This window comes from Trichosurus vulpecula, chromosome 4 (genome assembly GCF_011100635.1).
Source record: "Trichosurus vulpecula isolate mTriVul1 chromosome 4, mTriVul1.pri, whole genome shotgun sequence".
Classification (NCBI taxonomy): domain Eukaryota; kingdom Metazoa; phylum Chordata; class Mammalia; order Diprotodontia; family Phalangeridae; genus Trichosurus; species Trichosurus vulpecula.
In genome coordinates, this window is record NC_050576.1 from 403,410,631 (window position 1) to 403,435,306 (window position 24,676).

The 24,676-nt window shown below is 37.7% G+C and overlaps 1 protein-coding gene across 1 annotated transcript in view; it reads left to right on the forward strand.

Annotated features, from left to right (window-relative positions):
- Positions 1-24,676, forward strand: part of PROS1 (protein S) — a 124,868-nt gene that overhangs the window by 60,802 nt on the left and 39,390 nt on the right. The window contains exons 4-9 of the mRNA XM_036754676.1: positions 1,171-1,257; positions 17,726-17,848; positions 17,970-18,101; positions 20,926-21,051; positions 22,136-22,257; positions 23,418-23,536. Of these exons, the coding sequence (XP_036610571.1) occupies positions 1,171-1,257; positions 17,726-17,848; positions 17,970-18,101; positions 20,926-21,051; positions 22,136-22,257; positions 23,418-23,536 (709 nt within the window). The remainder of the gene's footprint in view (positions 1-1,170; positions 1,258-17,725; positions 17,849-17,969; positions 18,102-20,925; positions 21,052-22,135; positions 22,258-23,417; positions 23,537-24,676) is intronic.

The following is a 24,676-nucleotide window of genomic DNA, read 5'->3' on the forward strand; positions in this document are numbered from 1 at the left end:
ATCAATTAGAGACTAATTATTAAGTGCCTACTATACATCTAGCCCTATTCTTTCCCCTAGAATTTAGTATCACCTTTCTAACTCTTTCTGACTTTTCAAAGTAGAGATCCCATAGGCATCTCAGAGTCATCATGTCCAAAATAGCATTCACATGATATCTATATTTATATGCATTATATGATATATAATCATACTATATATGTGCTTACATACATATATATGTGTGTATATATATATTAATATTAATCTTTTCAGTCGAAGTTTCAAATTGTACAGGAAAAGAGGCTTCAAAGGCATACAAGTTATAATAATACTCATTTATCTGACATCTTTAGGGAATGAGGTATCCCTCCCTCCAAAAAAAGAGATAGTTTTAAATTAATGTCCAGACTTTTTAAAAGACTTTAACCATTTTGATAAAAATTTTTCTTACATATATCACTCACTTTTTTGTGTTTTTAAACAGATATTGAAACATGGCTTAAACTTTTCTTGATGGTTTAGTGTTATTGTTATGAATATCAGTAACAGTAATAAGTGGTAGCATAGACATTACCTCTGAGGCTATTAAGGTTTAGCGCTTACATTGATCAACCCCAGATTATATTATAGTCATCCTACTTTTGATTAACCCTCAATTGCTTTGTAGTCATCCTGTTTTTTTTCTATTGTCCTTCCCTCATCCCCATTAATAGTCACTGTTCAGTTTGTCAACTTTTAACAGTTTTCTCCCCAACACTGCTTCTTATTAACTATGTAATATAGGAAGAATATAAGATTTTAAAGAATAACTAGGCAGTCAGGCTTATTGAAGTGAGCTTAACATTACACAAAATTCTAAGTCATTCGGTTCTAAACTGAGGGCAACTCCATTCTCTTATCTCCTAAGAGGTCTTTTTCACTTTTGAGTTCAAAGTTATGTTTCAGATAGTTAAGACTACAAGTAGTCTGCTGCAGTAAGTGTGGTGTCATGCCTAATTAATTCTCCCATCTTTGGATTTCTCCCCCAGATACTTTTTTTGGAAGGTAGGTGGAAATCCATGGTAATATTGTCTAATTACTGAATGCTGACAATTACTAGAAGCATACTTTTCTGTTTTAGGCATAATCTCCATCATGGGTTTGTGTCAAGTAAGTGTTTGGATTGTAAACAAATAGTTGTTTTTATAGGTTGCCTTGGTTCTTTCCGAGTTGGGTCCTTTGTAGCTGCCCGTCAATCAACCAATGCCTACACAGACCTGAGGAGTTGTGTCAATGGTGAGTGTCTGCAGTATTTATTTTATATCAAACATTAAAATAATAATTCTGTATTAGGTGTTAAAGATAAAATATAAGTATAAAAATATAATTTGTTTAAATAATAGCAAATCAGTCTTTAAATATTTAAAAAAATTCCACATTAGCTAAAAAAGCAAGGAAAACAAAGAAAGTAAAAAAAATGCTTCAATCTGCACTCAATTCATCAGTTCTTTCTGGAGGTGAAGAGCATCTTTCATTGTGAATTATTTGGAAATCTCATGGATCTTTGTATTGGTGACAGTAGCTAAGTCTTTCACAGTTGATTATTGTTGCAATACTGCCATACGTACATGATCAATGCATAGCAAGGAAGACATTCTAAGGTATAGTTTCAGCTTTTCCCTTATCTCTATGAATCGCGAAACTTTGCTTTTTTAATGATATTTTTTCATATTAAGTTGAATAGTTATTTACTAACTAAGGTTTTCAATCAATCAGTCAATTCAAGGATTTGAATCTGTGTAGCTTTGTTTTGACTGATGCCATATAATGGGGTAAGAATTACTTAAATACATATATAGAGATAGCATGCACAGTCAGTAGCGTATTAGACTTGGCATTGTGAGAATTTAGGGTCAAACTCTGAGTTTGATAGCTGTATAACCATCTATAAGTTATTTAACCTCTTTTAGTCTGACTTAACTCATCTGAAAAATCCAGATAATACACCTGTAGCGATGACTTAGCAAGGATGTTGTAAGGCTCAAATGAGATCATGTATATAGAATGTTATATAAATCCACGTGTACATGTGGTGTGAGGGACCTCAGGCATTATCAAATTCAACTCATATGATATTCCCAAACTGAACATGTCTAAAACAGAACTCATAATATTTCCTTTAAATCCTACCCTTCTTCCTAACTTTCCCATTTTTGTTGAGGTCGCAACCATCCTTCCAGTCACCCAGGGGCTCAACCTTAGATTTAGCCTCAACTCTTGCCTCTCCTTCATTCCTCATATTGAATCAGTTGCAAAGTCTGTCTGCATTGACGTCTGTCACATCTTTTACTTTCTTGCCCCTTTTTGATTGACTTTCAAATGGCACAGTTTCCAGTTTTCTCACCATTCTGGTCACTGTCCTGTTTAGATATGATCCACCTTACTAATGCGCTTCCTAAAATGTGGCATGCAGAACTCACCAGATGTGAACACACCAGGATGACACAGTGGATAGAGCGTCAGGCCCAGAGTGAGGAACGCTCATCTTCTCGAGTTCAAATATGGCCTCAGGCACTTACAAACTTGAAGCTCACTATAAATTAACAATGTGATATGGCAGTCAACAATACTAAAAAATGATCTTAAGTCTTCATTAGGAAAAACATAATGATCCAGACTAAGGAGGTAATGATTCTTCTTTACTTCACCCCGATGTAAGAAAAAAATAATGAAACCTCATCACAGGTAACACATCACAAGTAACATTGCAAAAAGTATGATGCCAGGTATGGAGCAGCAGCAGAATGCAGAGACAGAGTGGGATGCTAGCTCGCTACTCCGTACTTTCTTTTGTTAACATTATCTGTTCTGCTAATTTCAATTGTCATTTCTATACAGATGGCTCTCAAGTCTGTATCTCTACTCTCAAACTCTTCCCAGAGCTCCAGTACTATGTTTCCAACTATATGCTGGCTATTTCCATTTAATTATTCTTGGAGCACTTTAAACTCAGTACTAAAAGAACAAATTCATATTTCTTTTAAAACTTGTTCTTTCTTTTCCTTTTTTCCTATTTCTGTTGATAGGATCAGTATCTTTCCAATCACCCAGGTGTGTGATCTCAGAGTATTGACTGATTTTTTTTCCCTTTCTTTCGTCTCCTATATACAATCAGTTGTCAAGCCCTATGGATTCTGACCCCTCAATAAATTATCATCTCCTTTACATTCTCTCTATAAGAATCCTACTTGAGAAACAATGTGGTTGAGGTTAAGACATACCTGGGTTCAAATTGTGCTCTTAACTCTTAACTAGTGGTGGCTATAGGCAAGTCACTTGGTTTCTTTTTGCTTTATTTGCCCATCTTTAAAATGTATGTATTACCTGCCTCACAAGGTTCTGATAAGGCTCAAAGGAAAAAATCTTTGTAAACTGCTTTGCAAACCTTAAAGTGCTATGTGCCAGTTATTATTATAATACTTCACCCCTTGAGTTGGGCAGTTCCCTGAAGGTCAGTTTCATGATGCTGCTCAGAGACCTCTCAGCCAAGATACTGAGTAAGATGGATATACTTTTGAAGAGTAGTTCAAGAAAGATGGGTTGAGATACAGAAAGGTGAGGTTTTGAATGATAAAGAGGAAATCTCCCTGGAGCTGCAAATATGTGGGAAACATGTCTCTTGACTTCCAGTGCTTGCAACTACAGAGACTATTAAGAGCAGAATCCTTTAGTGAGATTATTCTCTCTCCTTTGGTTCTTAGATAAGAACTCCCAAACAACTCATTTATACTTTTGCATTCATTCATCTGTTTTAATCTGTATAACTTCTCTGATTTCTCTTTATTGCTTTCTTTGATAAAGATATTTACTTGCTAACTGGTGAGAATAAGTTAAGTGTTAAGCTTCCCCTTAAGAGTGACCAAGGAAGCTTTTATTCTGAACCTTTCATATCCCTAAACTGCTGTGGTTAATAGATATAATTCCAGTCAATATGCCTCTTCGGGATAGTTGAGTGAAGGAATGAGCAACCAGCCATAGCCCTTTCCTTGCTCTCCACAAAGGTGGAAATTGTAGTCTTCCTTGAAAATAGTGTGTAGCAACTATCAGATCAGATATGTCCCCGTGCCACCCATGGGCCAGTGTATCAGCAGGGCAGTAATAACAAGATAGATGATAATTGTCAAAATGCCTATGTGGTTCTGTATTGCAAAGCATACAAGAGTCTCCACATAGAAGGTAGAAGTAAACCATTTATTCAGACACCAGAGAACCACATCCCATAAGCCATGGATCCAATCTATCAGAGCAGCAAAGCATTCGATACATAATATCATAGCATGACGCCTGGCCATCCCCAAACCTCTCAGATCCCCTTTGGGGTCTTCCCAAAAACAAACTCAGAGTACAGCTATCCCAGTCTGTTCAGCTATCAGAGGTATCCGACTTGCTTTACCTCAGCTCTGTCACGACGGCCATTAGCAGCCAGTAACTTTTCCTGTGACTTAACGTCCTTTTCCTCTCAGGAAGCTCCTCCTACCACATGTGACTTAGGCTTCTTGTGATGTAAGCAGGTCACATGGCCTATTCATGGGTGGGAAAGATCTTCAAATCTAAATTGCTATTACATCTAGTTATCTTTGTGTTTGAGATCTACCCATCATATATAGTTTGTTATTTTCATAGTTCAGCTTATCATGTCTTCTCACCTAGACTACTGAAATATCACCGTTGTTGTTGTTGGTCGTGTCCGACTGTGACTCATGGTTCGTGGCGTTTTCTTGGCTAAATGCTGGAGCGGTTTGCCATTTCCTTCTATAATGTGTCCCCATTTTACTGATAAGGAACTGAGGGTTAAGTGACTTGTCCAGCGTCAACACAGCTAGTAATTGTCTCAGGCTGGATTTTAATTCAGAGCTTTCTGAGTCCCAGGTCCAGTGCTCTTTCCACTGTACCACCTAACCACCCAGACTATTCTTTTTGACTCCAGCCTCTCTTCCTCGTTTACTGCTGGGGTAATCTTCCTAACGTACCCTGCTGATCACCTCACTCTTCAGTTAAAAACTGCTAGTAACTCTCCACTAATGACTCAGTAAGGGAACAAACCCTCATCCTGGCATTCAAAGCTCTCCGTGGTCTGATTCCAGTTTATCAAGCCATATCTCATACTACTTCCCTTTCACCTGTTTCAGCTAAACTGAGCACTCTCCATCAACTCTTCTCACCTTGCTCTATTTTGTCTCTGTGAAATCCCGCATCTGAAATAAAAGAAGGGAGGAAGAAGGAGGGGGGAGGGAGAAAGTATTTCTAGGCCCAACACCCATGAAACCTCCCTCATGATTCTTTTCCTGACTTACCTGAAATTTCTCATAGCATTTTACCTGGAACTCTCCTTTACACTTAATCACATTCTAGCTTATCTTATGTCATTAATTGTATATATTCTCTTCCTTTTCCTCCTCCTTCACCAACCCTCCAAATTAGACTTTTAGTTTTATGAAAGCAGAATCTATATCTCTTTTTGTATTCCAATACCTAGAAAAGTATCTTGCTCAAAGTAGGCACCTATTAATATTTTGTGAATTATATTAATAAGCTAAGGCAGGGGCTATGGGATACTGAATAAAGGAAAGGTAGTAGTCATAAGGCATGCAGTTAAAAAATCAACCAATAAAGATTTATTAAGCATCCATTATGTACCAGGCGGTGTTTTAAACTCTGGGGATACAAAAAGAGGCAAAAGACAATTTCTGCCCTCAAGGAACTTAGAATTTAGTGGGAGAGACAACATGCAAACAAATGTATGCAAAGGAAGTTATATAAAGGATACATAGGAAATAATTAACAGAGGAAAGGCACTAGAATTAAGGAGGGTTGGGGAAGGCTTCCTATAGAAGGTGAGATTTAGTTGGAACCTAAAGAAAGCCAAGGAGGTCAATTGCTGGAGTAAATGAGAGAGAGCATTCTAGGCATGGGGGCTAGCCTGGAAAATGCCTGGAGCTAAGAAATGGAGTGTCTTGTTTGTGGAACAGCAAGGAGACTGGTATCAAAGAATACATGGCAGCAAGCAAGGTTAAGAGGATTGGAAAGGTAGAAGTGGACTAGGTTATGAAGGTCTTTGAATACCAGAGCATTTTGTATTTGATCCTGGAGGCAACAGGGAGTTGTTGGGAGTTTATGGAGTTGGGGTGTGGTGTGGTGTGGTAACATAGTAGGATTGAATCTTTAGAAAAATCATACTAGTGGTTTAAAGGAGGATGGATTGGAGTAGAGTAAGACTTAAGGCAGAAAGCTTCATAAACAGGCTCTTACCAATAGTTTAGGCATGAGGTGAGGAGGGCCTGCACTGGAGTGGTGGCAACATCAGAGAAGAGAAAGGGGAGGTATGAGAAATATTGAAAAGGTGAAGTCAGCAGACCTTGGTAACAGATTGGGTGGGGTGGGGTGAGAAATAGTGAGGAGTCCAAGATGACTCCTAGGTTGTGAACATGTGGGACTGGGAGGATGATGTTGCCCTCTACAGAAATAGGGAAGGTAGGCAGGGGACGTTTTAGGGGGAAAGATAATGAGTTTGATTTTGGACATGTTGAGTTTAAGATATCTATAAAAGGTAAATTCAAGCAAGGGTTTGTGTCAAGGAAAGTCTTAATTTATCAAAACCAAAGGATAGAATAAGATAAAAGTTCATAGGATGGACAAGTTGTCAGAATTTCACGTTTGCAAATGTGACTAAAATATTCAATTATTAGGATTCTGGATACAACAGTGGGCTAGAAATCTAATGGAGTTCAGTCTGTCTGAGATATATGCGTTGGGCAAGGATCATAAGCTCATAGATTTAGAGCTAGAAGGGACCTTGGAGGTCATTGAGTCTGCCCTCTTCTTTTATGAGGTAAGAAGACACAGAAATATTAAGTGACTTGCCAGGTTCTTGTGACTTGAACCCAGTTCTGCCTTACTCCAGTTCTAGTGCCATATCTGCTATAGCACACTGCCCGTCTTAGGCTGTACTAGATGACCTCTGAAATGCTTCTCAATTCTAGGTCCATCCAGACCTTAGTACAGTGGGCAGCACATAGAAAGCACTTAATAAACGCCCACTAGCTCACTTGAGCGTACTTTCTCTCACACACACTTTCAGACACACACTGCCTTTCTCTCTCAATTTCTGCCAGGGGGCACAGCAGGTAGAGTTCTGGACCTGGAGTCAGGAACACCTTAGTTCAAATCTGGCCTCAGAAGACACTCTCTGTGTGATCCTGGCAAGTCTTAAGTCTCAATCTTAGTGAATATAAAATGAGATATTTATAAAGCACTTTACAAGCCTTAAAGCTCTGAATAAATACTATGTATTATTAATCTCCCCTCCTTCTTTCTTTTACTTCTTCCCCTTCTTCTTCTTCCTCTACTCTCTTCTTCTTCTTCTTCCTCTACTCTCTTCTTCTTCTTCTTCCTCTACTCTCTTCTTCTTCTTCTTCCTCTACTCTCTTCTTCTTCTTCTTCCTCTACTCTCTTCTTCTTCTTCTTCCTCTACTCTCTTCTTCTTCTTCTTTTCTCTCTCTCTCTCTCTCATTCTGTGATCCTGGATTTTTGGGATAAAAGGACACTCTTGAATCTTGAAAGAGTTAAACTATAGGGGAGTCCTACTTAAAAATTTTACTTCAGTACTCCTTAGTGCATATTCCCTCCACCAGCATGGATCACAAACCCTCTATGACTTAGAGTTGCCATGGTTGAAAAATCCATCACTATATGGCTAGCCTTGTGATGAGCCTTCCTAGCATAGCTTGACAAGTTCTCAAACATCAAATGTACAGTCTTTCATCAAGCCTGTGCTTGAAGTCTTTTCAACTTGTTACGACAACTCCATATAAATTACTAAGAAACAACCATTTGGGGGAATATGTTGAAGAAGACAACCATGTCCTTCTATAAGACTTTCCTTGGACACGTTGTCCCATGCAACATGGGTCTGGCACAATGTGACAATTCTTTTAATTCATCCTTCCCCCAGCCCCACCCTAGTCATAACTTATGTTGCTGAGAAGGACCTTAAGAGATCAAAAGATATGATAGAAGGAAATGATAGAGCTAGAAGAGTTTAGAAATCATTTAGTCCTTCACATTTTACGGATGGGAAAGTTTTGTATCTGAATGAAGTGACTTGCTCAGTCACAGAATTAACTAGTAAAAATAAGATTTGATTTCAGTGTATATGATTCCAAATTCAACATTCTTTATATATTGCCTCCCCAATTACCTGGTTCGTTTTTAGAAATGTTCTCATCATTATTTAAATGGAATAGATTTTATTTTTTAAACAAAATTTTTAGGGCAAGAAGCCAATTTCCATTTTTGGGGAAAATCTAGTTTTATGAAATAATTCTATTCCCATATCACTTATTCAAAATGAGATTTCATGCTGAGCATTGTGGTACATAACCATAATCCCAGCTGCCAGGCAGGCTGAGGCTAATAGATTTCTTGAGCTTGGGAGTTCTGAGCTACAGTTGGCTAGTTGATCAGTTGTTCCAACGAAGTCCAGTATGGCAGTCCCCTGGCAAGAAGGTGAGGGGAATAAATAAGCAAGTTAAACTTCTAGTATTGATCAATAGGGAGATCAATCCCATGAGTTGTCCCTACCTTCCAGCCTGGGCTAGATGTAGATGGGGAGACCCAGCATTTTAAAAAATAGGGAAGATTGGACTTCTGAGGTCAAGATGGTAGAGTGAGGAACGAACTCTTTAAAGCTCAAATTCCCCTCCAAACCACATTGAAAACTGCCTCAGAACAAATTTAGAAGTGGGGAAGCAACTTACCAGCATAGCAGGAAAAGTATATCTCATTGGGGTGGAAGGGGAGCCCAGTTAACAAGCAGCAGAAGCAGGCTGTGCACCAGTGTGTCTATAGCAGTTTCCAAGCCCCAAGGCAATTCACCAGCAAATCCCTACCCCTGTGCAAGCCAGTATTCCCTGAGGCAAACCAACAGTCCCACAGTAGCAGCACAACAAGGCCCACCTGCACCACCAGCCACAAGCAATCCTCTGCCCCAAGCCCGCCAGAAGTGAGACCCTTACCCCCAGGGCCAGCCAGCATCAGTGTCCTGCCCCTAGGGCCACCGAACAGAGAGACTTTGGTCCCCATAAAAGCTAGCATGGAGGCTCTTAGCTCATTGAAAGTCAGCGAGAAGTCCCTGAGCCTCAACACAAAAGCTGGGGACAGTGCAGTAACAGATCCCAACTCTCACATAAAAATGCAAAGTCACAAAACAGGTAGAAAAATGAGTGAAAAAAAGAACTTGACTATAGAAAATTGCTATGGTGACAGGAAGCATCAAGTGAAAACTCAGAAGGGGACAGCAATGTCAAAATGATAACATGTGAAGTCTCAAAGAAAAATATAAATTGGTTTTATGCCCCAGAATAAATCCTGTCAGAGCTTAAAAAAGATTTAAAAAAGTAAATTAGAGAAGCAGAAGAAAAATTGGGAAAGGAAATGAGAGTAATGCAAGAGAATCATGAAAAAAAGAGTCAACAGCTTGGTAAAGGGAACACAAAAATTGGAAAAAGATATACAAAAATTCACCAAAGAAAGTAATTCCTTTAAAAATAGAATTGGCCAAATGGAAAAAAGGCAAAATAGCTCACTAAAGAAAATAATTACTGGGGCGGAGCCAAGATGGCGGCTAGAAAGCAGGGACTTGCCTAGGGCTCTCCCACAGGACCCTTCAAACACCAATAAAAAATGGCTCTGAACAAATTCTAGACCTGCAGAACCCACAAAACAGCAGAGGGAAACAGGGCTCCAGCCCAGGACATCCTGGATGGTCACTGGGTAAGATCTATCTGAGCAGAGCAGAGCTCAGTGGGCTGCACCCAGACCAACTAGACCGGGAGCAGTTGGAACAGGCCCTAGTGCCCTGAAGCAGTGAGCTGTGGGCGTTACAGACTTCTCAATCCACAAACACCAAAGACAACAGAGAAGGTTAGTGGGAAAAACTGTGGGGGACAGAGTGAAAGGAGTTCTCAGTTCGGCCACCACCGTGGGGGCAGAGGAGGTGGTGCAGCTACAGAACTACAGCTATAGTTGCTGACGGCCCCAGGCCCACCTGGAGGGAGAAATTAAGTGGCAGATCAGAGTGGGAGTGCAAAGCCTGCTTAAGATCTGAGTCTAGTCTGGGTTGGCAGTTCTTGGGGAAGGAGGAGTGCTGGTGTGGCAGAGCTTGCTGTGTAGAAATAGCTCTGAAAACAACAGCTCATCCCCTCAAACTTGGAACAAAGTACTCTCTACTCTACAAGCAGTCATACCCCAATGAAAAACTCAAGGGTCAAGTAGTTGTCTGGGAGCATGGCCAGGCAGCGAAAAGGGACTCAGATTCAGTCTCAGACTTTGGAATCTTTCTTTGGTGACAAAGAAGACCAAAACATACAGGCAGAAGAAGTCAACAAAGTCAAAGAGCCTACAACAAAAGCCTCCAAGAAAAACATGAACTGGTCTCAGGCCATGGAAGAGCTCAAAAAGGATTTGGAAAAGCAAGTTAGAGAAGTAAAGGAAAAATTGGGAAAAGAAATGAGATTGATGCGAGAAAACCATGGAAAACAAGTCAATGACTTGCTAAAGGAGACCCAAAAGATAATGAAGAAAAAAAATATCTGAAAAAATAGATTAACTCAAATGACAAAAGAGCTCCAAAAAGCCAGTGAGGAGAAGAATGCCTTGAAAAGCAGAATTAGCCAAATGGAAAAGGAGGTCCAAAAGACCACTGAAGAAAATACTACCTTCAAAATTAGATTGGAGCAAGTGGAAGCTAGTAACGTTATGAGAAATCAAGATATTATAAAACAGAACCGAAGGAATGAAAAAATGGAAGACAATGTGAAATATCTCATTGGAAAAACCAATAGATCCAGGAGAGATAATTTAAAAATTATTGGACTACCTGAAAGCCATGATCAAAAAAAGAGCCTAGATATCATCTTTCAAGAAATTATCAAGGAGAACTGCCCTGATAGTCTAGAGCCACAGGGCAAAATAGAAATTGAAAGAATCCACCAATTGCCTCCTGAAAAAGATGCCAAAAAGAAAACTCCTAAGAATATTGTCACCAAATTCCAGAGCTCCCAGATCAAGAAGAAAGTAATTACTTAAAAATTAGAATCGGTTGGAGCAAGTGAAAGCTAGTGAATTTATGAGAAATCAGGATATTATAAAACAGAACCAAAGGAATGAAAAAATGGAAGACAATGTGAAATATCTCCTTGGAAAAACCACTGACCTGGAAAATAGATCCAGGAGAGATAATTTAAAAATTATTGGACTACCTGAAAGCCATGATCAAAAAAAGAGCCTAGATACCATCTTTCAAGAAATTATCCAGGAGAACTGCCCTGATGTTCTAGAGCCACAGGGCAAAATAGAAATGGAAAGAATCCATCGATCACCTCCTCAAATAGATCCCAAAAAGAAATCTCCTAGGAATATTGTCGCCAAATTCCAGAGCTCCCAGATCAAGGAGACAATACTGCAAGTAGCCAGAAAGAAACAATTTGAGTATTGTGGAAACCCAATCAGAATAACCCAAGATCTGGCAGCTTCTACATTAAGAGATCGAAGGGCTTGGAATACGATATTCCGGAGGTCAATGGAGCTAGGATTAAAACCTAGAATCACCTACCCAGCAAAACTGAGTATCATGTGTTGTACCAGAAGCGAGCGAGACACACCACAGAGCATAAGTTTTAAGTGGAGAATTTATTAGCCGGCGGCCATCGGGGTACGGCACCACAAATCAATGGCCAATGTGTTGGGGTGATGGCTTGGTTTATATAGGATATGGGGGTACAGAGTAGGGGGGAAGAGGAACAAAGGTCCTGGCTGATCAAAAGATTCAGTCAGGTTATCGTACTAGTGGGATAATCTCATTTACATTCCTTGGTGGAGTCACAGAGTCCCAGGGATATCTCCCAGGAAGGGTCTATCAAGTTATCTCTCAGTGGGATGGTCCTATCTATTGACATTCCAGGAACGAGTCACCGGATCCTAGGGGGCTCGTCAGTAGCTAGGGGTTACTCAGGGGTTCCTAATTTTCCTTGTATTACAATGTTCCAAGGCAAAATATGGATTTTCAATAAAATAGAGGACTTTCAAGCTTTCTCAGTGAAAAGACCAGAACTGAATAGAAAATTTAACTTTCAAACACAAGAATCAAGAGAAGCATGAAAAGGTGATCAAGAAACGGAAATTGCAAGGGACTTACTAAAGTTGAACTGTTTTGTTTACATTCCTACATGGAAAGATGACATGTATGATTCATGAGACCTCAGTATTAGGGTAGTTGAAGGGAATATGCATATATATATATGTTTATGTATATATATATAAGTGAATGTGTATGTATCTATGGGTATATGTTTGCATGTGTATGTATGTATATATATGTGTGTGTTTTTATATATATATGTATATATACATATATATGTAAAAGAGAGAGAGCAGACACAGGGTGAGTTGAAGATGAAGGGAAGATATCTAAAAGAAATAAAATGAAATTAAGGGACTAGAGAGCAACATACTGAGAGAGGGAGATAGGGAGAGATAGAACGGGGTGGATTATCTCGCATAAAAGTGGCAAGAGGAAGCAGTTCTGTGGGAGGAGGGGAGAGGGCAGGTGAGGGGGGAATGAGTGAACCTTGCTCTCATCAGATTTGGCCTGAGGAGGGAATACCGTACATACTCAGTTGGGTATCTTACCCCACAGGAAAGAAGAGGGAGGAAGATAAAAAAAAATAAATAAAAGGGGGGGACGATGGAGGGGAGGGCAGATGGGGGTGGAGGTAATCAAAACAAACACTTTGGAAAGGGGACAGGGTCAAGGGAGAAAATTCAATAAAGCGGGATGGGTTGGGAAGGAGCAAAATAGAGTTAGTCTTTCACAACATGAGTATTGCGGAAGGGTTATACATAATGATACACATGTGGCCTATGTTGAATTGCTTGACTTCTTGGGGAGGGTGGGTGGGAAGGGAGGAGGGGGGAGAATTTGGAACTCAAAGTTTTAAAAACAGATGTTCAAAAACAAAAAAAAAAGTTTTTGCAGGCAACTAAAAAATAAGATACACAGGCAATGGGGCATAGAAATTTATCTTGCCCTACAAAAAAGGAAGGGAAAAGGGGAAGAGAGGGGAGGGGGGTGATAGAGGGGAGGGCTGACTGGGGAACAGGGTAACCAGAATATATGCCATCTTGGAGTGGGGGGGGAGGGTAGAAATGGGGAGAAAATTTGTAATTCAAAGTGTTGTGAAAATCAATGCTGAAAACCAAATATGTTAAATAAATAAATTTAAATTAAAAAAAAATTAGAATTGGGAAAGTGGAAACTAATAACTCCATGGGACATCAAGAAACAATAAAGCAAAATCAAAAGAAAAAACAGAAGAACATGTGAAATTTCTCATTGGAAAAAAAATGACCTGCAAAATAGATTTAGGAGAGATAATTTGAGAATTATTGGATTACCTGAAAGCTATGGTAAAAAAAAAAAAGAGCCTGGACAACATCTTTCAAGAAATTATTAAGGAAAACTCCCCTGATATCCTAGAACCAGAGGTCAAAATAGAAATTAAAAGAATCCACTGATCACCACCTGAAAGAAATCCCAAAATGAAAACTTCCAGGAATATCATCGCCAAAGTCTAGAGCTTCCAGGTCAAGGAGAAAATACTACAAGCACCCAGAAAGAAACAATTCAAATATCATGAAGTCACGATCAGAATTACACATGATGTAGCAGTTTCTACATTATAGAACTGGAGGGCTTAGAATATGATATTCTGGAAGGCAAAGGAGTTAGGATTGCAACCAAGAGTTACCTACCCAGCAAAACTGAATATAATCCTTCAGGGGAAAGAAATAGATAATGAAATAGAGGAATTAAAAGCATTCCTAATTAAAAGACCAAAACTAAATAAAAAATTTGATCTTCAAATATGAGACTGAAGAAAAACATAAAAAGGTAAAAAAAGAAACAAGAAAGAGAAAACATAAGATTAAATAAAGTTAAACTTTACATTCTTACATGGCAAGGTGATATTTGTAACTCTTAAGAACTTTATCAGTATAAGGGCAATTAGAAGGAGTATATGCATAGACAGAAGTGCAGGTGTGAGATGATTATGATGTGATAGTATCCAAAAGAGCAAAATTAAGAGGTGAGAGAGATTTTACTGGGAGAAAAGGAAAGAGGGAGCTAGAGTGGGGTAAATCATCTCACACAAAAGAGGCATGAAAGAGCAGTTACAGTGAAGGAGAAGATCAGGTAGGGGTGGCAGCAAAGCTTGAACGTTACTCTCATCACAATTGGCACAAAGAGGGAATAACATACACATTCATTTGTATATAGAAATCTATCTTACCTTATAGGGAAGTTAAAAAAAAGGACAGGGATAAAAGAAGGAGGTTAGGGGGATTGATAGAAGGGAGGGTGGATTGGGGGCAGTGGTGATCAGAAGTAAAACACTTGTGAGAAGAGACAGTGTGAAGGGTAAAAGAGAGGAAAGGATAACCACAGGAAAAATAGGATGGAGGGAACTACACAGTTAGTTATCATAACTATAAATGTGAATGGGATGAACTTACCCATAAGAAGGAGGGAGATATCAGAATGGATTAAAAACCCAAATCCTACAATATGTTGTTAACAAGGAACATATTTGAAGCACAGAGACACACACAGAGTAAAGGTAAGGTGCTGGAACAGCTGAAGTAAAAATATAGGAGAGGGGTAGCAATCATGATCTCAGACAAAGCAAAAATAGATTCAATTAAAAGAGATAAGGAAGGAAACTATCTTGCTAAAAGGTACCATAGATAATAAAGTAATATCAATACCAAACATATATGTATCAAATGGTATAGCATCTAAATTTTTTAAAAGTTAAGTTAGTAACAGTAAAAAATAGACAATAAAATTATATTAGTGGGGGACCTCAACTTTTTTCTCTCAGGACTAGATAAATCTAACCAAAAAATAAAGAAGTTAAGGAGGTGAATAGAATTCTAGAAAATGTATATATGATAAATCTTTGAAGAAAACTGAATGGAAAGAGAAAGGAATATACCTCTTTCTCAGTAGTGGCAATTACACAAAACTAGCCATGTATTAGGACATAAAAACCTCAAAACCAAATGCAAAAAATCATAGGATTATCTCAATAGATACAGAAAAGACTTTTGACACAATACAGCACCCATTGCTATTAAAAACACTTGAGAACATAGAAATAAATGGAGCTTTCCTTAAAATGGTAATATCTATCTAAAACCATTAGCAAACATTATCTTTAATGGAAATGAGTGGATTTCAAGGGATTCTACTTTGTAGAATGACTTTTTAATCATAAGATCAGTCACTCATTGAATCAGAAAATAAAACCCCAAGCTATTTATATGTTAATAAAGGCTATTTGTGCTATTCTTCAAGGGACCATACATTTTAATTCTACTTAGTGTTACACACACACACACACACACACACACACACAGTAGGGCAGTGATAGTCCCATTGTTATTAGACTGTTATCTGGAGTATTGTTAAGTTCAGAGTGCCCTAATTAAGAACTAAAATTGGCAGGAGAGTGAGTGTCTAGAGAAGTGCAAGCAGGATGTTCAGGGCCTTGAGTCCACAACAGATTCATTTCAATTCAATAAACATTTATTAAATGCCTACTATGTGCTGGGGGTACAAATGAGAAAAAGACAGTCTCTGTCCTCAAAGGAGCTTACAATCTAATGGGGGAAGACACTGCACAAGGAAACTGCAAAGGCAGGGTGTGGGGAGGGGACATAAGGACACTCCCATGGAGAAAGAGGATGGTGTTCCAAGGAGTCCAAACCAAGCAGAACTACTGATGAAAAATGAAGAGTCAGCTGAAGTTAGCTGAGAGTTAAATGGATATCACTTGAAAGAATTGGACATATTTAACCTGGAGGGAAAAAAGAAGACTCAAGGAGAACGTGATCACCATTTTCAGGTATTTGAAGGATTGGGGGAAGGGATCAGGCTTTTTTTGTTTGACTGCAGAGAGCAGAACTGCAAACAGTGGGTGGAGGTTGAAAAGAGACCAATTTGTATTTGATGTCGGGAAAAACTTTCTAACAATTAGAGCTGTCTAAAAGTAAGATGGCTTACCTCAAGAGTTAGTGCTTCACCTTCCTTGAAGGTCATCATGAAATCCTGAACCACCACTTATTGATGTTGTGTATGGGTGCTGGTTCTCTTAATCTGGGTCCTGGTGTTACTTAAGTGAGGAGAATCAATTATTCTCCATTGCTTAGTGGTTTAGAAATAGGTGTACTTTAGGAGGAACAGCTTTCCTTAGCAAGACCCAGGAGACAAAAGGAAATTGAAAGGCAGACTCAGCTTTTTGGTTCTTTGGAACACAAGTATGATCAATCACAGATATATGAAAACTACCCTTTTTGTGCCTGGAATCCCTATGTATTTGGCTTAAAATACTAATTCCAGGAAGAAAGAGCAACTAACAAATTTATTATTCTCAGCTTATATTTCTAATAAATAAAAATTAATAATTACAATGTCAAACTACCATACAATTTCAAATATTCTCTTTCTCCTTCAAATATGGTTTGTATAAAACATTGTAATGGCAACCACACTGGCATACCCAGGATTGCTGCTAGTGCAGGTTCTTTTATCTGCTTTACTAAGGAAGGATAGCTGTTTCAGGGATCAACAATCTTTTTAATCACATAAAACACAGACAGGATATGCAAAGAAGAGAAATAAAGACCAACACACAGGGCTGAATCAAAGCTTTACATCCACCACTGAATCTAGAGAACCTTTACCTCTGAGCAGTCGGGAGGTTCTGCACATACGGCCACTCGGAGTCTCGACCAGGGAATCACAACATCCTTCTCATAAGTGAACTGCCAAAGCAAAAGCTTGCCTCTCAGGATATTACTCTTTAGGCTCAGTGTCTAATTAGAAATTAACAAAAGGTGTGTAAGTCTTCCTACAAGCAAGCAAGCTTCCCTTAATGGGTTCCACATGAGGCCTATTGATGGGTAGGTAAGATCTTATTCCCCATCAACCTTACAAACATGAATGCATGCTATAATCACACTTTTAGTCCTCTTTGGTTTTTATTGTTTAATCCCTCTCATCAGGAAGAAAGAAGCTTTTGGTGGATCTGCTAACTAACTGGACTTTAATTGTGTTGGAAAGGTTATCTCCTGAATTAAATATCCAAGGCTTCATAAAATACTAACCTCCAAATGCAGTGGATCATAGCAAAGATAGTATGTTATATTAAGATTGGAAGAAGAGAAAGACAACAAAAGACAAAGTGAGTGGTGGTAATGAAAATGAAGAGAACCATCTTTAAAAGGAAATAAATGTTTAAAATAACCTCCCTCCTAGAACAAGTATTTTTACATAATAATTGTCTGTAATAATTTTTAAAGTGTGTGGACATATTTATACACATATGCATGCATCGATATAAAATGAATACAATTATATGTTATGTCTATTCTAAAAGAGGAGGGTGAGGTTTGGACTAAGGTCTCTTCCAGCTCTATCAATCTACAAAGAATTTGTCTAATGCACATGAAGAAAAAAGATCTTCTGTGAAAATGTCCCCAAAAAGATGGAAAGACTTTCTTACATTTTTATAGGCTTTCATAATTTTTATTGGAGATTGTGGTACTGTTTTTGCTAATTTGCAAAGTTGTCTGTTTCCCTTAGCAATCCCAAACCAGTGTAATCCTCTGCCCTGTAATGAAGTTGGCTACGAACACTGCTTAGACGGCCAAGCCCAATTCACTTGTGTTTGTAAACCTGGATGGCAAGGAGCAAAGTGTGAAGAAGGTATGTTTACTTTATACCCCAAAATGACAGGAATTAACCATTTGAAAAAGCTTTAAAAGATTCAGGGAAAAGGATTCCCAAAATCAAGGATTTTTTAAATACTTTCTCCCCTCTCTTTTAGATATCAATGAATGTGAAGATCCCTCTTATATAAAGGGAGGTTGTAGTCAAATCTGTACAAATTTACCTGGAACCTACCGCTGTTCCTGTGAGAGTGGCTTCTATTTGCTTTCTGATAAAAAGGATTGTAGAGGTAAGGCTCACCGGGAATAAAGAGGTGTTTTCTGTATGAAATTAAAATTAGGGTTGACATTGTCCTTGCATGACCTACCTGAAAAAGGCTATTGTTAGAGTATAAATCTGAGAGCATTATCGCGTCATTGAATTATATAAGATCTATACCTATACAGAATATTTATAATCATCCTTAATAGTTTAATCCATTTTATAACCATCTTTTAGAATTTTTTTCTTCCTGATGCCTGAACTAAATCCTTTGAGATATAGCCCAAGTTAATTTCCCATTGTTCTGCTTTCACAAGAGAGTTGATCATGACTGTTCTTTGAGGGCAGGGACTATTTAATTTTTGGTTTTGTATCCCTAGCACCTAGCATAGTGTCTGACAGATAGAATAGCTGCTTAGTAAATACTTGTTGATTGTCTGATTAGAAGTCAGGAGCTTGCATTCTATTCTTGACTTTGCCACAGTGTAACTTGGGCCAGTTACATGACTTCTCTAAGCTTCTTGTTTCTTCATCTGTAAAATTAAGGTGGTAGACTAGGTGACCTCTAAGACCACTTTTATTTGAAAATTTGGTGATTCTATGATCATTTGGAAATGTTCTCATGTAAGTACTTGAAGACCTGATCCCCAAGCCAAATAAATAATGTCAGTTCCTTTAACTATTTATGTACCATATTTGTTTATTCTTCTTCCTTTTTTCTTTTAAATTCTAAGGTAGACTTTATTTCTTTTCTTGTCTTCTATAGTGTTTCTCCTCCCCTCAACCCTATGATTTCTTCCCAGCAGACTGCTTAGATTATCTGGTTTGGGAAAGATTAAAAATTACCTAACCACTTTTTATCCATGCTTATTGAGCCTTACTGAGCTCATTTGGGAGGGGGAGGAGATTGATTGTCTCGTGTTCATTTTTGCCTATAACAACTAGTTCATTTAGTTTACCTTTATTTTATTGATAAAACGATTAAAAATGGTTTAATGAATAGTAAGTTTTACTTTCAAATTTTAAAATCATATTCATGGATTAATCATAAAAAAGGTTAACTGAATTTTTTCAGTTTATCTCAGATTATAAAACCCCAGAATGTTCTCAGTGAAGGAGAGGCAGGGGATGGAACTCTTTGTTCCATCTCAATGAACTGAATGGAGCCTCAAGCCTCTTCTATGAGAAGGAAAATGGAAATTTCCTTAATCGGTGGTTGTATATTGGTGAATAACAATATCTCAGAAGAACCTGGCTGCATGTCTCAAATGTGCTTAATATGTTCTTGATATGTCCTTGTTGACTCACTCATTGACTGTCTGATAATGGTTATAGGGTCAGTTTTGGATTAGCTATAAGTGAGTTATCCATTGTAGTAGATAATTTGTATCCTCTTCTCCTTCATGGTCCCAGATTAGTAGAGCTAAACCAGAATGAGGTTGAAGCTGGAAACAGGGAGATAAGCATATATGAGTATAAACATATGCAAGTGTTTTAGGTCATTTTTCTGACTACTTTCCAAAGTCAAATAGAATTTATTTTTGAATAATTTTCTGTTTTGGATCATCCACATCACTGTTCTGAATTATTGTGGTTAATGACAAAGATCATGCATGGATACAGACATATGTATGTATGTATATGTATATGTCTATAACTATATAAAAATATAAAGGTGGATAAAATGAAAGTACATCAAACACCAGAATTTTACTTTTTTTAAAAAAATTCCTTTTAATTTTCATTAAACATCATTTGGTCCCACCATTAGAAAGAGATTACCATGATAGATGTATTACTGGCCTAACCTAGTCAGGTTCATTTTATATTTTTATAATTTTTAGAATTAATCCAGAAAAGTTATAAATTTGATTAATTTTTTTTACTTGTGGAATACTAATTCTAGCATTTGTTCATAAACTTTAGAAAGAGGAGTGGCCTGCGGTTTTAACTATATCCTTTATTCTCTGTGCTCTGGACAAAATTAAACACTATACCTTTTTCAGAAGAGAAAGTATAATCTTTTTTTCCGTGATGGTTTACATTTTTTCCTCATATAGTACAGATGAGAAAAATTCACTCACTCCTTTCTCTCTCCCTTCTTATTTCGGAGGTTTTGTCTGGTTTTCCTCATATCTCATTAAATAGCAACTAGCTGTCATTGATGGTCATTTCCTACCTTACCTATTACATCATACAATGAATAATCCTAAAACTTCTAGAACAAAAGTTTAATGATAATTGGTATTGAATAAATTACAAGTTGCTACAACATAAAGCACTATCCTGAATATCAATGGTAATTGGTTTTGTCCATGCATATCCTAACTCCACATGGCAATGAACATAGGCTAACTGGAACTGAGGAACAAAATAATCATAATAATCATGCATGTAAAACAGATGGATCATCTGATTCATTTTCCTTACTGTGTTGTATTTTTGACAAATTTTTCATTTGAAAATCTATGTTTGGAGAACAAACACTATCTGGAATCTGGTTGGTTCTCTCCCTTCAGATCAATTCACATTTTGTCTCCTATTAGAAAAGGGAGCAGTGAAAAACACATTTTCTTTTCCTTAATTATGTAAAAAGGCAGTAAGAATGCAATTTAAAACCTTTCTCTATGTCTGTGCTAAATCTAGGAAGAAGAGAAAGATGGTCATCATAACTAGGTAATTTTTAATGGCATAAAATAATACCTTTAGTCCAGAACTTTTTTTTTCCATTCCTTAAGTTCATGGTAGAGTCAGGAAAGGTAGATCATCAATGCAGATTGATTTATTTAGTTCACTGACATCTTCTAGCATGAGTTTTGTTTGTAATATGTAGCTTTTGGTGCCATTTACAGATGTGAATGAATGTGCTTTGTCAACAAAAGTTTGTGGGACAGCCTCGTGCAAGAACACCCCAGGGGACTTTGAATGTGAATGCCCCAAAGGCTACAGATATAACCCCATGTCAATGGAATGTGAAGGTAAAGTTGGAGGGGTGGGTTATATTAATAGTTTTTCTCGTGATTTCATGTATACTACTAAGCAAATCATCTTTTCTTAATGAATGAGGATGCAGGCTGAATCCTGTTATGAGTATCATTAGAACAAAATCTTTTTTATAATAAAAGAACATGCCCCATTTCAAGTAATAGATGTAGAACATTGTAGCACAGCACAGCAAAATGATTGGGATAGTCTTATGTAACATTCGACCTATCATAGTGTACTATCCCAGGTCTCCCTCATATATGTATATTTATATAAATAAGTATATAAGGATATATAAGTATCTAGAAAGCTATTCCAGGCATTTTGTGGATCAGTATCTACTCAGACTCATGGTAAATGAGTCCCTATCAGTATCTTTAATTTTACCAGGTCAAAAAAAGGACACACTGGTTCAAACCAAATAAACATTTAATGAAGCATCATGTAAAAATAAATGATAAGGAATACCCATAGATGCAACAGTACACTCTTCCACAGTCTACCACACCACTGGTTAGGGAGAGGACTTTTTATTATATTAACTCTGCCTCACCATGAGCAACTGATGTTTTTTTATTTATTTAGATCTGACTTTATTTGTGTGAAAAGTGTTTAAATTTATCTTAATGAATGATCCCATAAAAATTCTCATATTATGATTTCAACAGAGCCCATTAACATTTAGTTTTAATAAGTGTTATTTTTCCTGTCCTCCTAGCACGAAATTAGGCGACATGTTCGTAAGTTTAGTAGTCCTAATATCCCTACACATCTGTTTTGTTTTCCTTCCCTCAGTTTTTCTATGGCAAAGTGAAATAAGTGTAAGAATTATGGAGCACTCATGACATGTACTTACTTAGGTCCTAAATATTTATTTGAAATTAATAAAGAGGGAAATATATTGTTATGAATCATTCTAATTTCCAGAGCTGAACATTAAAAAAATTATCTTCTACTCTCGTAACCAGGATCTGATAGAAGCATTTGTTTCATTGGAGTAATATTGTCATTTATTTCCAGTAATAAAACCTTGAATGGAACATTGAGGTCTCAAGTATGTGTTCTCTTTTCCCCCAGATGTGGATGAATGTGCAGAAAACATATGTGCTCAACTTTGTGTCAATCACCCTGGGGGATATTCATGCTATTGTGATGGGAAGAAAGGATTCAGGCTTACTCAAGATCAGAAGAGTTGTGAGGTAAAAGTCACCAAATGCTAAATCCATCCATCTCTGTGGTACTTTTTCTGAAGTGTCCAAACTTCTTCCTAGAAGTTCTTCCTGTACTAGATGGTATAGTAGATAGAGTGCTGGCACCTGGAGTCAGCAGGATATGAGTTCAAATCTGGCCTCAGGCACTTACTAATTGTGTGATGCTGGGCAAGTTACTTAACCTTTGTCTGTCTTGGCAGCATGGGATAGTGCCTAGAGGGTCAGCCTTGAAAAATGATGATGATGATGATAATGATGAGGAGGAGGATGATAGTTGACATTTATGTAGCACTTACTATGTGCCAGCCACTAGACTAAACAGTTTACAATTACTACCTTACTTTATCTTCACAAACAACTCTGGGAGGTGTGTGCTATTTTTTTTTTGGAGGGGGAAGGCAGGGCAGTTGGGGTTAAGTGACTTGCCCAGTGACTCACACAGCTAGTAAGTGTGCCAAGGATCTGAGGCTGGATTTGAACTCAGGTCCTCCTGACTCCAGGGCCGGTGCTCTACTCACCACGCCACCTAGCTGCCCCTGAAGGTATATGCTCTTACCCCATTTTATAGATGAAAAAACTGAGGAGCACAGAGATTAGGTGGCCTGGCTGATGTAGCTCTTAATTGTCTGAGTTGGGACTTGAACTCATGTCCTCTACTTCTTAAAATACTTTGGCATTGTTTTCTACTTTGCTGAATTGGCATGAGACGATTGTCTTTTAAGAGTCTTTGAGATATACAGATGAAAAGTGTGCTTTAAATGAACAATGGTAATAAAGTAATAGATATTTCCTGGAGTTCAGGCAATGGCAAGAGTGAGGGAATAAATACTTGAGGTAGGTTTTATCGGGAATTGAGAAATGGAAAGAAAATATATCTGACCAAATCAGAAGTTACGACTATTGAGAAATACTTTAATTACAAAAATGTGGTATTTGGGAAGCAATGGATGATGAGACATTCATGGTTATGAATGCTATTACTTTATGACTCCCAAGGAGAATTTCAGCTCATTTAAGAATATCATATACTTGCCAAAAACCAAAACAAAACAAACAAAAGACCCCAATGTGGACTAGAACAAAGTTGTGCAACATTACATATCCATGGGGATTCTAACATGTGCTTTTTTTTCTTTGTGTCTTTCCAGACTGTTCCATTGTGTCTTCCTCTGAAACTTGAAAAAAATTATGAATTACTCTATCTGGCAGAACAGTTTGTAGGGATCCCTGTTTTGTACTTAAGGTTTCGTTTGCCAGAAATCACCAGGTGAGCAGCTGATTCAGCTATTCATTTCTAGAGGTTAGAGAACAAGGAAGGAAGAAGGGAAGTGCTGAATGGAGGAATATTGGTTTGCATGAATTGCCAAATCAATTAGAAAAAAGTCTTGTAGAAGGGAGAATTAAATCAATTCTGTGATGTATCCATATAATTTAAAATCCAAAAACTAGTTATGACTTTTAAGATAACTTTGACCCAGTCTTCCCCATATGTACTTTAGTTTCGTACACCGTTTGCTTCCCCTTCTCTCCTAGTAGTTTCCCACTGCACGAATACATATTTACCTGGGAAATTTTTTTAAAGTAGTCTGCATTGCTTCTCTGAAGTGTCATTCTTTATCCTACTCTGTTAGTAAGGAGATGTGAATTATCTTTAAGGTAGTCAAACTGGGAGAGTAATGTTCAGAAATAGCAGCTATGTGGCATAGAGGATTGAGGGTTGGGCTTGGAGTCAGCAAGATTTGAGTTAAACTCTAGTCTCAGACACTTAGTAGCTGTGTAACTCTGAAAAAGTTACTTAACCTCTGTTTGCCTCATTTTCTTCAAATGTAAAATGGGGCTAATAAAAGCACCCAACTCCCAGGATTGTTATAGGTATCAGTGCACTTAGCACAGTGTCTTACATATAGTAATAGTCCAGTTGCTTAATAAATGCTTGTTTCTTTCCTTCCTATTATTTCCCGAGTATATGAACCTAAAACAATGATATTTTGAAGAGAAACACAAAATTATTTACATCAGCTGTTTCAATACTCTGTCAATTCTCTCAGTGTTTATTGGTATTTTCAGGAAATGGTTGCTCTTGTTTCTAAGTCATAATTCTAGATAGTGTTTTCAAAGTTATAAAAATCTCATTGCCTGAAGCAATATGTGGTGGCCAAAGCTAGGCAGCAGAGCTGCCATTACTCTCCTGGATGGGGTTTAGAGACTTCTTGGTCCTGCACTCCATTGCCCCAGAACTGTCTGCTATGATGTAACCTATACCTACAATATCATCTTCTCATCTAATAAAGGACCGCCACATCAGCTCTCTAGTACCACTGAATACCCAGGGAACTGGGGGCTGATGCCCCCTAAAGCCTCTATCTCAACATCTTCTCCTCCCTTCATCGCCAGAAGAAGTGGAACT